Consider the following 13474-nt stretch of genomic DNA (forward strand, 5'->3'; position numbering starts at 1 on the left):
TTGCCAAACTGGGTCAGACAAGGATCCAACTAGCCCAGATCCTGTTTCTAACTGTGGCCAGTAGAGACCACAAGTGCCTGGCAGTGCCCCAAAAAAGAGGTACGATTCTATTATGGAACTAAGGCTGCTAAAAATCATTGATTAGACTCGCATGCTATTTATCTGATTAGAAAATGGCCCTTTTAAAGTACATAAGAACATAAGAATTGCCGCTGCTGGGTCAGACCAGTGGTCTATCGTGCCCAGCAGTCCACTCACGTGGTGGCCCCCAGGTCAAAGATCAGAGCTCTAAAATGAGTCCAGCCTCACCTACGTACATCCCAGTTTAGCAGGAATTTGTCCAGCTTATTCTTGAATCCCTGGAGGGTGTTTTCCCCTATAACAGACTCCGGAAGAGCATTCCAGTTTTCTACCACTCTCTGGGTGAAGAAGAACTTCCTTACGTTTGTACGGAATCTATCCCCTTTCAACTTTAGAGAGTGCCCTGTCGTTCTCCCTACCTTGGAGAGGGTGAACAGTCTGTCTTTATCTGCTAAGTCTATTCCCTTCAGTATTTTGAATGTTTCGATCATGTCTCCTCTCAGTCTCCTCTTAAACCCTTAAATCTATTTCTAAAGAAAACTGAAGCAGTTTCCTGCTAAGTGTTGTGTTTCAATAGAAGGAAAAAGTTTTTTGTTTTTTTGACCCCAAACAGTTATTGCAATTTGTTGTGGCCAAAAAAGGTGGGGTAGTGACCATTGATACAATAACAGTACCTACAGTTTAACGAACCGGCTGCTGGAAGTTATCTCTCTAATTTCTATTATGTTCTGATGATTTATTTATATTTTTCTTTATTGTGTTTTCTTAGGTCTTGGATCAAGTTAATATGTGGACAAACTAGTTAACATTTAATTTCTTAAGATTTAGTTTTGGCCGGGCTTAGACCGTCCATATTCTTTATATTGTAATTCTGATCAATATTCAAGTTGATGCTCTTGTTTAAAATGTAAAAATTTGAATAAAAAAAGAAAACTGAAGCAGAGATATTAACCTACATATCTGGAATGTTTTAATGTGTGCTTGGCACAACCGTATTTGTAATCTTATTTCATCCCTTATAGATTTACTTCTTTCCTGTTACCTCTACAGATCATCTACAATGGGTGCAACGAAAGCTGGCAATCAAACCTCTGTAACCGAATTCATTCTCCTTGGGTTCCCCAGCTCACCGGAGATCCAGATACTATGTTTCGTCGTTCTTCTGGCTATCTACATCTTGACCTTAGCAACCAATAGTATCATCATAATGATAGTAAAGGTTGACTCAAAACTTCACAGTCCCATGTATTTCTTTCTCAGCAACTTTGCTCTCTTGGAAATCTGTTACATCACAACCACTGTCCCGAAAATGCTGTCTGGCTTCCTAACAGAGAAGAACATAATTTCCTACAGACAGTGTATTCTGCAACTGTGTTTCTTTTTCACTTTTGGACCAACTGAGGTTTTCTTACTGGTGTCCATGGCGTACGATCGCTATATCGCTATATGCTATCCCCTGCAGTACAGCACCATCATGAGCAGTAGACTTTGTAAGCTGTTGGCAGTAGGATCCTGGGCAAGTGGTTTTCTGACAGGTGGGACGCTCACCGTCCCCATAACCCAGGTATCGTTCTGCAAACTGAATCTGATCAACCATTTCTTTTGTGATTACTTGCCGCTTCTTAAGCTGTCTTGTTCAGATACAACGGCCAGCGAAGCTGCTTTCTTTTCCCTTGCTTGGATCGTGGTTGTGACTACCCTTATCCTCAACATTGTGTCCTACTGTTACATTCTTATGACCATCCTCAGGATCCCATCTACCACAGGGCGTGAGAAAGCTTTCTTCACTTGTGCCTCCCACCTTACCGTGTCTATGATCTTCTATGTTACAGTTGGTTTTATGTATCTGAGATCCACTCTTAAATACTCCTTTGACACGGATAAAATAGTGTCTTTATTCTACTCCATTCTAACGCCACTCCTAAATCCTTTGATCTATAGTTTAAGAAACAGAGATGTGATTAAGGCTCTAAAGAGAGCATGGAGCAAGATTACAGGGAACTGGTAATCTTTAAATTGCTTACTGCTATCTCATCATATCGTGTTTGCATAAGGAACATTTGAACATATAATTTATGTTGACATTTATTTATAATCTGCATTAAGCAAGGTAGATAACAAAATAACATACATAATAACATATATAATAAAAATATAAAACAAATTTAAATATTTAATCATCTCACAGAACAAGATAATTAGTCCATCAGTCTTATAGGGCCTTCCATACTTAGCCCTGGCTTATGAAACCATAATTCATATCATTGTCATTAGTCTTTCTTTGTGAAATCTGGTAAATCTCATATTGTGTTCAAATGAACATACTGGAAAGCGGATGGTTGGCTGGACTTATTTATAGGGTTACCCTATGGCTCCAGAAAAAAAGAAGATGAATTGAGATATCCGGGTTTGCATGGAAAGCAATGGAAGTAGAACCTAGATGTCAGTTGATCAGCAATTGACCTCAGGATTTTTAACTCTGCCCTCTTTCTTATAAATTAATTATTTTTATTTCTCTCTCTTTTTTTTTCTTCCTGATGTTATTACCTTACATGTTTTCTATCCTACCAGGATTGCAGTTCCTCCCTTTCTTCTTTTGTTATCGGCTAGTTTTTTTTCCGTTTGTTTTTTGTTATGTCTTGTACATGTGATTTTATTAATAATTTTCTATCCCCTATTTTTTAACTTGTAAATCGCTTAGAAGTATTGATAAGCATTCAATCAAATTTTAATAAAAACTTGAAACTTGAGCCATTTGGTAACCCTACTTATTTACAACTGCATTCTATCATCAAAATAGAAAAACGTCCCTGACACAGGCCATCAAAACCCTTCTCAAAAGAGTCTCCTGGAGAAATTCTCAGAGACCCTCTGCAGTGGTATCTTGAAGAGTCCATTGAGCTCATGGTCACAGACTCAACATTGTTGCCCGTACTTTTTGCCTTCAATATTGATGATTCTTCCACTTGTTCTGCTCCTCTCTCGATGCCTGGGATACTGATCACACTGATATTACTGTCTAGCCATTTTCTCACTGCGTTGTGGCATCAATGCATCAACTGCTACTGCAGCTTTGCCCCATATGGATATGTGTTCTATACCATCATATGCCAAGGTACCTCTGATATTTGTTAAAGCCATCACTCATTGCATGTAGTGATCTGTGAGGGGAAGGGAGGAGGGCTTTTAACGCCTGGAAAGTTCATAACAATTGAATGGAAATACAATATTGTACGCAAAAATGGTTTTCATGTTGTTCTAATTTTTTTCTGTTTTATGTAAACATCACAAAGACATGAAAATAATTAAAGAACCTTATGATGAGATAACAACACAACCCCCCCCAAAACAGTTTTGTTCATCCCTAGAATAAAATGAGAATATACTATTGTTTAAATGAAATAAGCAATGTCAATAGTCTCCACAGACCTGCTTCATATCCAGCCTTTTAAGGGAAGAAGCAACTCCCTGATATTCCTTCTTCACAGATGATTTTTCATTTTGCCTCTACAAAAGGACAGGCTGTTAAGAAGGGGATATGGGAGCAGTAAAGAGACTCACGGAAGATCCAAAGGGAACATTTGTTACCGTAATAAACAGCATTGGAGATATGAAGGGTCAGACGTTTTCAGGTCCATAATCAAAGGCACTTTGGGATACTATGATCTGGGGATGGATAATGATTGGCCATTTAGGATCCCTTTTACTAAGCAGGTAGCGTGGTTGGTAGTGTGAATTAACAACTACCAGTAAAACGTGTTAAAACAACCAACATAGTAAAAACCAATCTATCGGACCTACTTAAAATGGGAATGGGTGGTGTGTGGGTCAGTGTGGAGAGGTGACCTGTTTTGATAGGTGATACACTACAACTACTTATAATTTCTATAATATTACTAGTATGCAGCTCTGTACATGGGTCATTGTATATGGGTCACTAACAGGAAGGACCAACTGAGGTTTTCTTACTGGTGTCCATGGAGATTTCTTACTGGTGACAGCTGTACTTTCAACAGTCCAGTAAAATGGCTGCTGTCATAACAGGTTCTGTGGTGGCACTATCCAATATCCCCAATACCCTATAGTACCCCAGACCACCAGCACAGATTGAAATCCTGCCCCTATCCAAAGCCATACACTTAGGAATAAGCACCTCCTACTCTGAAACCCCCCCCGACCTACCTATGGTGTTTGTGTGGACCCAAGCAAGAACAATCCCTTTCTGCTCCCATCTGAGACTGCACCAAGATCCACAATAGCTGCCCATTACTCCTAGTGGTAGTCTTGCAATACTATCACTAGGGTGCTTTCTTCCATATAGGGGGTTCTTTTACTAAGGTGCGCTAACCGATGTAGCACGTTCTAAATGCTAACGCATCCACAGAATATAATGGGCGCTAGAATTTAGCGTGCTACATTGGCTAGCATGCCTTAGTAAAAGACCGCCATAATGAAAAAACTTTAGACAGGAGGATAACTCAGAATGAAATTAATACCGATAAGCAGATAGATACGATGGAACAATTTAGAAGGAGGCTCAAGAGTGTGGAAGATCAGGCATATAAATATTTGAGAAAAACAGGAAGATGTGCAGAACCATCGGTGACGCTGTAATATTTGTATCCTCTGGCAATAGATTTTTGAGTTTGACTAGAATAAAAATAATCAAGATTAAGATTATAGATTTGTATTATTAATATGCTTCACATGTCATACATAGTAACATAGTAGATGATGGCAGATAAAGACCTGAATGGTCCGTTCAGTCTGCCCAACCTGATTCAATTATTTTTTTTTTCTTCGCACTGCCTCCTTTTTAAAAACTTTTCCTAAACTCATTTGCCTGACAGATGAAGAGAGTGCCAGCTCCTGCAAACAAGTCAAGAAATATATTGTTACTCCAGTCAATAATATCACCATATATATTTTTGGTTTATGGATTTTTATTACCATACATGCAAGTAGACTAACATGGCAATTAGAGTTTAGAAATTATTTGAAGATATAGAAGAATCATTACAACCAATTTATTCTGTGATTGGATGGGTTAGGTGGTTGGTGAAAGAGCATAGACCAGTGGTCTTCCCTAATTTTTAAGTGGGGGGACCCCTTTGAATCCAAATGAGAACTGAAGGCAAGCCACCAAATATCTTCTCATGTGAGGCCTCATCAGCCTCTCTTCAAATCTTCATTGGGAGTATCCTCAAAGAGAAGGGCATTTCCAAATGCATTCCCTTTATCTATTCATATGCCTTGTACTTTAAGCTTGTGGAGTTTCTTCCCATTCACTTCCTATTTCTGCTGTGAGCTTGGGTAGAGAGAGAGTATAGCAGAAAAAAAAAGCCATGATGATGATGAGGGACACCCCAAAGGTCTCCAGGAGCTGCCACTGGCCCCTGGGCCTTGCATTGAAGAATGCTACTATAGAGAGGGAGAGAGATTTTTAGTAAGGGGGGAAACAGATGTATACCTAAATAACACAAACATAAGAACATAAGAATTGCCGCTGCTGGGTCTATCGTGCCCAGCAGTCAGCTCACGTGGAAGCCCTTAGGTCAAAGACCAGTGCCCTATTTGAGTCTAGCTTCCTCCGTCCGTGTCTTTCTCAATAACAGACTATGGACTTTTCCTCCAGGAACTTGTCCAAACCTTTCTTAAAACTAACTACGCTATCCGCTCCTACCACATCCTCTGCAATGTGTTCCAGAGCTTAACTATTCTCTGAGTGAAAAAAAAAATTTCCTCCTATTGGTTTTAAAAGTATTTCCCTGTAACTTCATTGAGTGTCCCCTAGTGTATGTATTTTTGGGTGGAGTGAAAAATCTATCCACTTGTACCCGTTTTACTCCACTCAGGATTTTGTAGCCTTCAATCATATCTCCCCTCAGCCATCTCTTTTCTAAGCTGAAGAGCCCTAACCGTTTTAGTCTTTCCTCATACGAGAGGAGTTCCATCCCCTTTACCATCTTTACCACTATATCTTTCTTGAGATAAGGAGACCAGAATTGAACACAATACTCCAGATGAGGTCACACCTTGGAGCGATACAGGGGCATTATAACATTCTTAGTCTTGTTAACCATCCCTTTTTTAATAATTCCTAGCATCCTATTTGCTTTTTTGGCCGCCACCACACATTGGGTGGAAGATTTCATCATATTGTCTACGATGACACCCAGATCCATTTCTTGGGCGCTTTTTTTAGTTTTGGTAACCCAGCGTGAATAAGATTGCTGGCTAGATGTGTATCCAGGAGAAGGTTGAGAAGCACTGCCATAAATAGAATAACAATAAGATCAATACACCAATTCTCAATCAATGTACTAATGTCCCAGGAGATGGGCATTGCTCTTTTGTTTACAATAAGAACATAAGAACTGTTATACTGGGACAGACAGAAGGTCCATCAAGTTTCCTGTTTCCAACTAACCTAGGTCCCAAGTACCTAGCTAGATCCCAAGTGGGATCCCAAGTGGGAATAAGCAATAATGGCCTATGGACTTCTCTTTTAGGAAATTATCCAAACCTTTTAAAGCCCCGCTAAGCCAACTGATTTCACCACATTCTCCGGCAACAAATTCTAGAGTTTAATAATAATAATAATAATTTTATTTCTTATATACCGCTGTACCGTGAGGTTCTAAGCGGTTTACAGTATAAACAGAAGAAATGCAATAAGTAAGATTAATTAAGATGAAGAGAAAGTACTTAGAGTTCCCGGACTGTCCCAAAGGCTCACATTCTTGCTAAAGTACTTGAGAAAAATAAATTAGTTAGGTTATAAACATAGAGTAGAAGAAGGTAGGAAAACACATTGTGTGAAGAAATATTATCTCCGATTTGTTTTACTGTACTTAGTAGCTTCATCACATGCTCCCCAGTCCTAGTAATTTTGGAAAGAGTGAACAAGCGATTCACATCTTCCCTTTCCACTCCACTCATTATTTTATAGACCTCTATCATATCCCCCCTGAGCCGTCTCTTCTCCAAGCTGAAGAGCCCTAACTGCTTTGGCCTTTCCTTATAGGGAAGTTGTCCCACCTTTTATCATTTTCATCCCCACTTCTCTGTATCTTTTCTACTTCTTGTTTTTAGATAAGGCGACCAGACCTGCACAATGTGTAGAGACTTTGGATAATCAGGAGATAATATGCAGAATTGTAATTTGTTCCTGTTTAATGTAGAATGCTAAGGGAATAGTAGCTCACTGTCCTGCCTTTTCTTTCCTCTCTGTGCTTTTGTAATGGACAAGTTCTTCATAATAAATAATGTGTTATTATTCTAAGAATCTTCTGTGATATCTGAGGGGAAACAAAGATGTCTCCTGGGCATACTAGAAGCTTGCAGAATCTACATATTTATATACCTACAGGCTGTTTGAAAAACAGGTCTGGGACCAAAACTCATGCTGATGGGACTGAATCCTGTATGTCACTCATTGCTGGGTTGCACACCTGCATAGCTGAACAGTACTGTTGTCAGGCCAGTCCAACACATTGCAGCCCTGCAACAGAATATCCCAACCACTATGCCATTGAGGTCATTACTCTACTGTATCTGAGTTTTACACAGAAGCCGGACGGCCTGGCTGCTTTAATACAGTTGCAAAGACTGTGCTAAGAAAGGTACGCTGCTCAAGAAGTCTGTAATTAAAGCAACCCAGAGACTTAAAAATTATTTAGTGGACCCCCAACCCCTCAAAGAGGAAAAAATTTGTCAACTCACATCTGTAACCAACCTTACCTCTCTCCAGTCATCTGTAGAAGGATCTGGCACCTGCCTGTTCCTGCAAGGAAAGCATATTAGAAAGCAATCAGGGAAGGCTTCATCTTTTCTAGGAGTTCATCCTGGAAGGATTTCTCATTGGGTGATAAATGGAGGAGTATTTTGTTGCCCTAAATAGGGAGGAAATGATTTTTTTCTGAGTTGGGTCTCTGTGCATATCTTCAGTGTGAGAGAGGAAGAAAGGGTAAGTAGAATTTACTTTTCTGCATTTTTGCTTTATTTCCAAGAAGCATGTGGATTGCATTTCCCTGCATACACACATGGAAAAGAGGAGAGATGCTGGAAGCCTGGGGTGAGGGGAAGCAACATGAGGAGAGCTTTCTAGGAATGGTGGAGAGGATGTATGATGGAGAGCATAAAGTAGTGGGACAAGTGATGAAGGGGAGGGAAAGAAGAAGGAGCAGCAGCAGCAGGTTCAGGGATAGATAAAGAGATACTCAGACAGAGAATCAGGGACAGAGAGAGGAGACACCAGGGATGTAGAGAAGACCCTGGAAGTGGGGAGGAAAAAGAGAAAGGAATGAGGACAGAGTAAGAAAGAGGATTGGTTAATGAATTGGAATGGAAGAGCGAACATGGAAGAAAAAAGTCAGAATGAAATAGGAATGGAGAAAGATGTCCAGGTAAGAAGAAGAGGCAACGAGAACGAGACGAAAAGAGAGCATGAGGAGGACAGAGCAGAAAGAGAGAAAAAAAAGAAAATACTAATGTTTCAAGTTTATTTGACATTTGATTAATCACCTAATCATGTATTCAAGGCGATCCACAATTCTAAAAACAATTTATGACAGTATACAGGGAAACAAACAAACAAAAAAAATCATACAGCAAATACACAGGACAGACAGGACCAATACGGGATAAGGGATGGAAGTACAATAATAGAAAGCAGACAAGACATTCAAGGAAAACCACAAGAAGATGGTATTTTTTTTTTTTCTTAATAGAAAAGATAGTTGGATATTTAGCATAATTTTTAGCAGGATTTTATAATATCTAGCAGTCAAAAGCGTCTTTAAAAAAGGAAGTATTTCAACTGACTTTTAAATCTAATAATATTTCTCTCCTCTCTCAAATAGATTGGCAGGGAATTCCACAATCGGGGGGCAACGACCAAAAAGATGTATTGTCTTCACGTGTTGATAGTTTTAAGCGAGGGAACGGTTAGCAGATGTTGGTCATTGGTCCGGAGTATTCTAGTAGAGGTGTATGGAATTAAAATCCTATCGATGAAAGCTGGGGACTTATATAGCTGAGCCTTAAGCGATAAACGGATTTTATAAATTATTTTATGTGATACTGGGAGCCAATGAGATGTTTTAAGAAGTGGTGAAACGTGATCCCATTGTTTTGCTTTCATAATGATTTTAATAGAAGCATTTTGAATTAACTGTAAACGCCTAACCTTTTTTTGAGCAATACCCTTAAATAGGGAATTACAGTAATCAATTTTAGAGATGATCAATGAGTGGATTAGTATGTTTAAAGATTTGGGTTCTAACCATTTTGAAATTGCACAAAATTTGCCGTAATCTAAAAAAATGTTGATTTTACTATGCTGCTAATATGGTCGTGATAAGACAGTCTTTGATCGAATATGACCCCTAAAATTTTTATAGTAATAACTGCCTGAAGAGTAACACCTGAAAGAGGAATGGGATAGCCAAGATTTAGGGCTCCTTTAATCAAGCCGCGTTAGCAGTTTAAAGCGTGTAATAGAGCACGCTAAACCGCCAGCCACGCTAGCCGCGACCGTCTCCTCTTGAGCAGGCGGTAGTTCTTGGCCAGCGCAGGGGTTAACACGTGCTGAACAGTCACGCGCGTTAACCCCGCTAGCACGGCTTGATAAAAGGAGCCTTTAGTCCTGCTTTCCACGGAAAAAACCCCCTAACATTTGATTTGGTAATGTCTATTAGTAGCAAGCCATTGATGTATGTATTTGTTCAAGTTTCCTGGTAACGGTAATGCATTGTATAAGGGTATCTACCAAAAAAGATATCCGATGAATACAATCGATACAAAACACGGCCTTAAAAATGATTACAAACAAAAAGAAATTTGACCATGTCACTCCACTACTAAAAATAGCTCACTGGTTGCCAATATCACAATGTATCATATATAAAATAGTTATCCTTTCTTTCAAGGCTCAAACCACCAAAGAACTGGCCTTTATCCATAAACGTCTTATTCCATATGAACCTATAAGAGCTTTAAGATCCTCTTCTCAGTATCTACTTCATATACCATCTTTGAAAATTATTAGCACACGTCGGGTTACCTTGTTCGCAATTATGGCCCCTACAATACGGAATTCCTTACCTCTTTATACTAGGGCAGAAAACAACGTAGATGAAATTCAAGGGAAATCTAAAGACCTACCTTTTCCAAGATGCATTTGACTGTTAAATGATTTGGTTTACAGCCAGAGTCATTCTTGAATCTTTGCTCCCCAGCTTCCCCATTGTGGTTTACCTTCTTTGTATTCTTTACTTTTAATTTGTAGTTCTATTGTTTCTAATTGGTTATGTATTGTTTTGTGAGTATTCATTCATTTACTGTCTCCCTCTTTTTAATTATAAATTGTAAACGCTTAGAAGTTTTGATTTGCGTTTCATCAAAATTTTAATAAACTTGGAAACTTGGTAATTGTAGATGCTTTTGAGGGATTATTGGTGTCTATTGGATATAAAAGATGTCGTCTGCATGGGCAAATGCATTAAATCCAATATATTTCCACACTAAAAGAAAACAATAAATTCAAGTTTCAAGTTTCATTTAGTCTTGATATACCGCTTTAATTACCAAAGGGGTTTCCATAGTGCAAAATTTTAAAATGTTTTAAAATATAAAAAATAGGGGGGAAAAAACTGACTTACAGACAAAACATGTTACAAAAGGAAATGGGTGGGATACATTGCATAAAAATAAAATGAAAGGGAAATGGAGGGAAAAGGGAATATCTGATATGTGACTGTTGTCTGAGTCTCATGAGCATTTAATCCTCGGTATACTGTAGATCTCATAGGCATCTTAAAGAGAAAGGTTTTGAGGCTAGATTTGAAGTTGTTGAAATTAGTTTCCTGTCTCAGGGCCAAAGGGAGGGCATTCCACAATGTGGGGCCAACTACTGAGTCGATAGTCTCGCTCGTTGGACCGCGGGAGGGAGGGAACAAAAAGATGCAAGTTCATAAGATGCAAGTTCAAAATTTACTATCCGTTCCCTCTATTAAGGAATTCTATTATACCAGGAAATCCAATTTTTCTGTAGTCGCTCCAACTTTATGGAATACTCTGCCCCCCCCCCCCAACTTCGTCACGAAAAACTCATCAATAAATTCAAGGCTAAATTAAAAACGTTCTTATTTCAAGATGCATTTTACAGCTCTTGAACCTTCATCATGAAGTCTCTCAACCGCTTTTAAGAAGCGATCCCATCCCTAACTTTTTATCCTTTCCCCCCCTTTTTCCTTCAGCTCAAAGAACTTTTTTTATTTTTTTCACCAATAATAATGTAACTCCACCTCCCCTCCCATCTTTTCTAGCCTCACTTTCTTGTTTGTTTATTGTATCATGTCTTCAATGTTCACTCCCCTTCTTTTTACAAGCATTACTTTTCTTCTTATTTATTATATTATTGTAAACCGGCCAGATACTTGCTGATGGTCGGTATATTAAAAATCAATAAACTTGAAACTGATAAAAAAAGCAAGGTCAGAGAATGATAAAAACGAGACAGATTGAGAATCAAATCAGAGACACCATGCCTTTCATTAAGGCACCGTAAAAATTTAGGCAGCCCAGTTGAATTGCCTTGACCAACTCTGCTGACATAGTCACTTACCCCCTCTTTAACTAAGGTGAACTAACCGATCAGCATGCGCTAAACACTAACGCGTTCATAGATTAACATGCACGCGCTAATCGGTTAGTGCACCTTAGTAAAACCTCTGCAGTGCTCTCCAGTTAGTACTGGAGCAGGCTGTGGGTGGAGTGAGAACTTTGCAGTTCATAAATGGGGAAGTGCCTGGACAAGATTAGGACAAGCAGACGCATTGTGAGGGTGAGCGGTGCCCGGGCTGGTGGCGCCCCTCTCCCTTCCTCTGTACCTCTTTAATTTTCACGGCGCAGGCATCGTCACGAACTTACTACTCCCGTCATATCGGCCCTCCCTCTAACATCACTTCCTAGGTACGGGACCCGGAAGTAACGTCAGAGAGAGCCGACACCGATGCAGGCCGAAAGTTCAAAATGCTGCTCACATCGAGAAAATGAAAGAAGAATAAATATATATAAGGAGGTAGTACAGGTATACCTGAAAGCCTGATACATCTTAATATTGTGTTTTCTATCCTCTGCAGACCAGAGTAATGAAGCAATGAGAAGGAGAAACAACTCCACTGTGACTGAATTCATTCTGGTGGGGTTCACTGCCATCCCTCAACTACAGTTTGTCCTCTTCATTCTCTTTCTGACCATCTACATCTTCACCATCACAACCAATGTCATCATTATTGGCACAGTGAGGGCAGAACGACACCTTCACAAGCCCATGTACTTCTTCATCTCCAACTTCTCCTTTTTGGAGATATGGTACACAACCACTTTCATTCCCAAAATGATGGCTGGACTGGTAACAGGGAACAAAACCATCTCAGTGCATGGCTGCATCATTCAATTCTATTTCATCTTTGCCTTTGGAGCTACTGTGAATTTTTTGTTGGCTGTGATGTCTTATGATCGCTACCTAGCCATCTGTCACCCATTACATTATACAACTATTATGACCAGCAAGGTCAGTGGCTATCTGGCACTTTTTGCTTGGACTGCAGGACTTTTTGCTCCATTGATGCCAGCTGTTTGGATCTCTACCTTATATTTCTGTGGTCCCCAGAATATTGATCATTTCTTCTGTGACTTTGCCCCCCTACTAAACCTTTCCTGCACTGATACATCGCTGGTAGAAGTCACTTTTTTCACATTTGCATGGTCTATAATACTTTGTTGCTTCTTCTTTACCATGGTGTCTTACATCCACATCATTTCCACTGTCTTACGCATCCAGTTCCCCTTTGGGCGTCAAAAGACTTTCTCTACATGTTCCTCTCATCTTGCAGTGGTGAGCATTTACTATGGGACTGTGATTTTTATATATGTCCGACCCACTGCAAGAACAACATTTCACCTAGACAAAGTGGTGTCTATCTTCTATTCAATGGTGACTCCTTTATTCAACCCCATAGTCTACAGCCTGAGAAATCAGGAGGTAAAGAAAGCTGTGCAAAAGTTTTGTATCAGCATCAAAGATTTGGTTAAATGACAGCTTATCTCTAAACTCTTATCTCTAAACTCACTCTATAAAAGTACACAATGTGGCAGACACAGAATATGAAGGCAAATGCAGATGATAAAACTATCCAGTTTGTTAATTTTTCATACCTAATGAGCCTGGCATAAAATCCTTGTGTTCAAGTTAAGGTTAAAACCAAACAATTAGCATTGAAACAGCACAAGTTTGGAGAAATCATAAATTCAATGCAAGGCAAAGCTTGTACTCTAATTGATCTCTATTCTGACCTTCTCTTCTACAGTACTAAAGATGATCTCT

The 13474-nt window shown here is 39.3% G+C and overlaps 2 protein-coding genes across 2 annotated transcripts; both read left to right on the forward strand.

Moving 5' to 3' along the window:
• The first annotated feature begins 1141 nt into the window (after positions 1 to 1141).
• Positions 1142 to 2089, forward strand: LOC117349600 (olfactory receptor 502-like). The gene has a single exon (XM_033923190.1). It carries the CDS (start codon positions 1142 to 1144, stop codon positions 2087 to 2089), a length of 948 nt encoding a protein of 315 aa, XP_033779081.1.
• Positions 2090 to 12205: 10116 nt separating this feature from the next.
• Positions 12206 to 13186, forward strand: LOC117349601 (olfactory receptor 6F1-like). The gene has a single exon (XM_033923192.1). It carries the CDS (start codon positions 12245 to 12247, stop codon positions 13184 to 13186), a length of 942 nt encoding a protein of 313 aa, XP_033779083.1. The 5' UTR covers positions 12206 to 12244.
• Positions 13187 to 13474: the final 288 nt, after the last annotated feature.

This window comes from Geotrypetes seraphini, chromosome 16, assembly GCF_902459505.1.
Source record: "Geotrypetes seraphini chromosome 16, aGeoSer1.1, whole genome shotgun sequence".
Classification (NCBI taxonomy): Eukaryota; Metazoa; Chordata; class Amphibia; order Gymnophiona; family Dermophiidae; genus Geotrypetes; species Geotrypetes seraphini.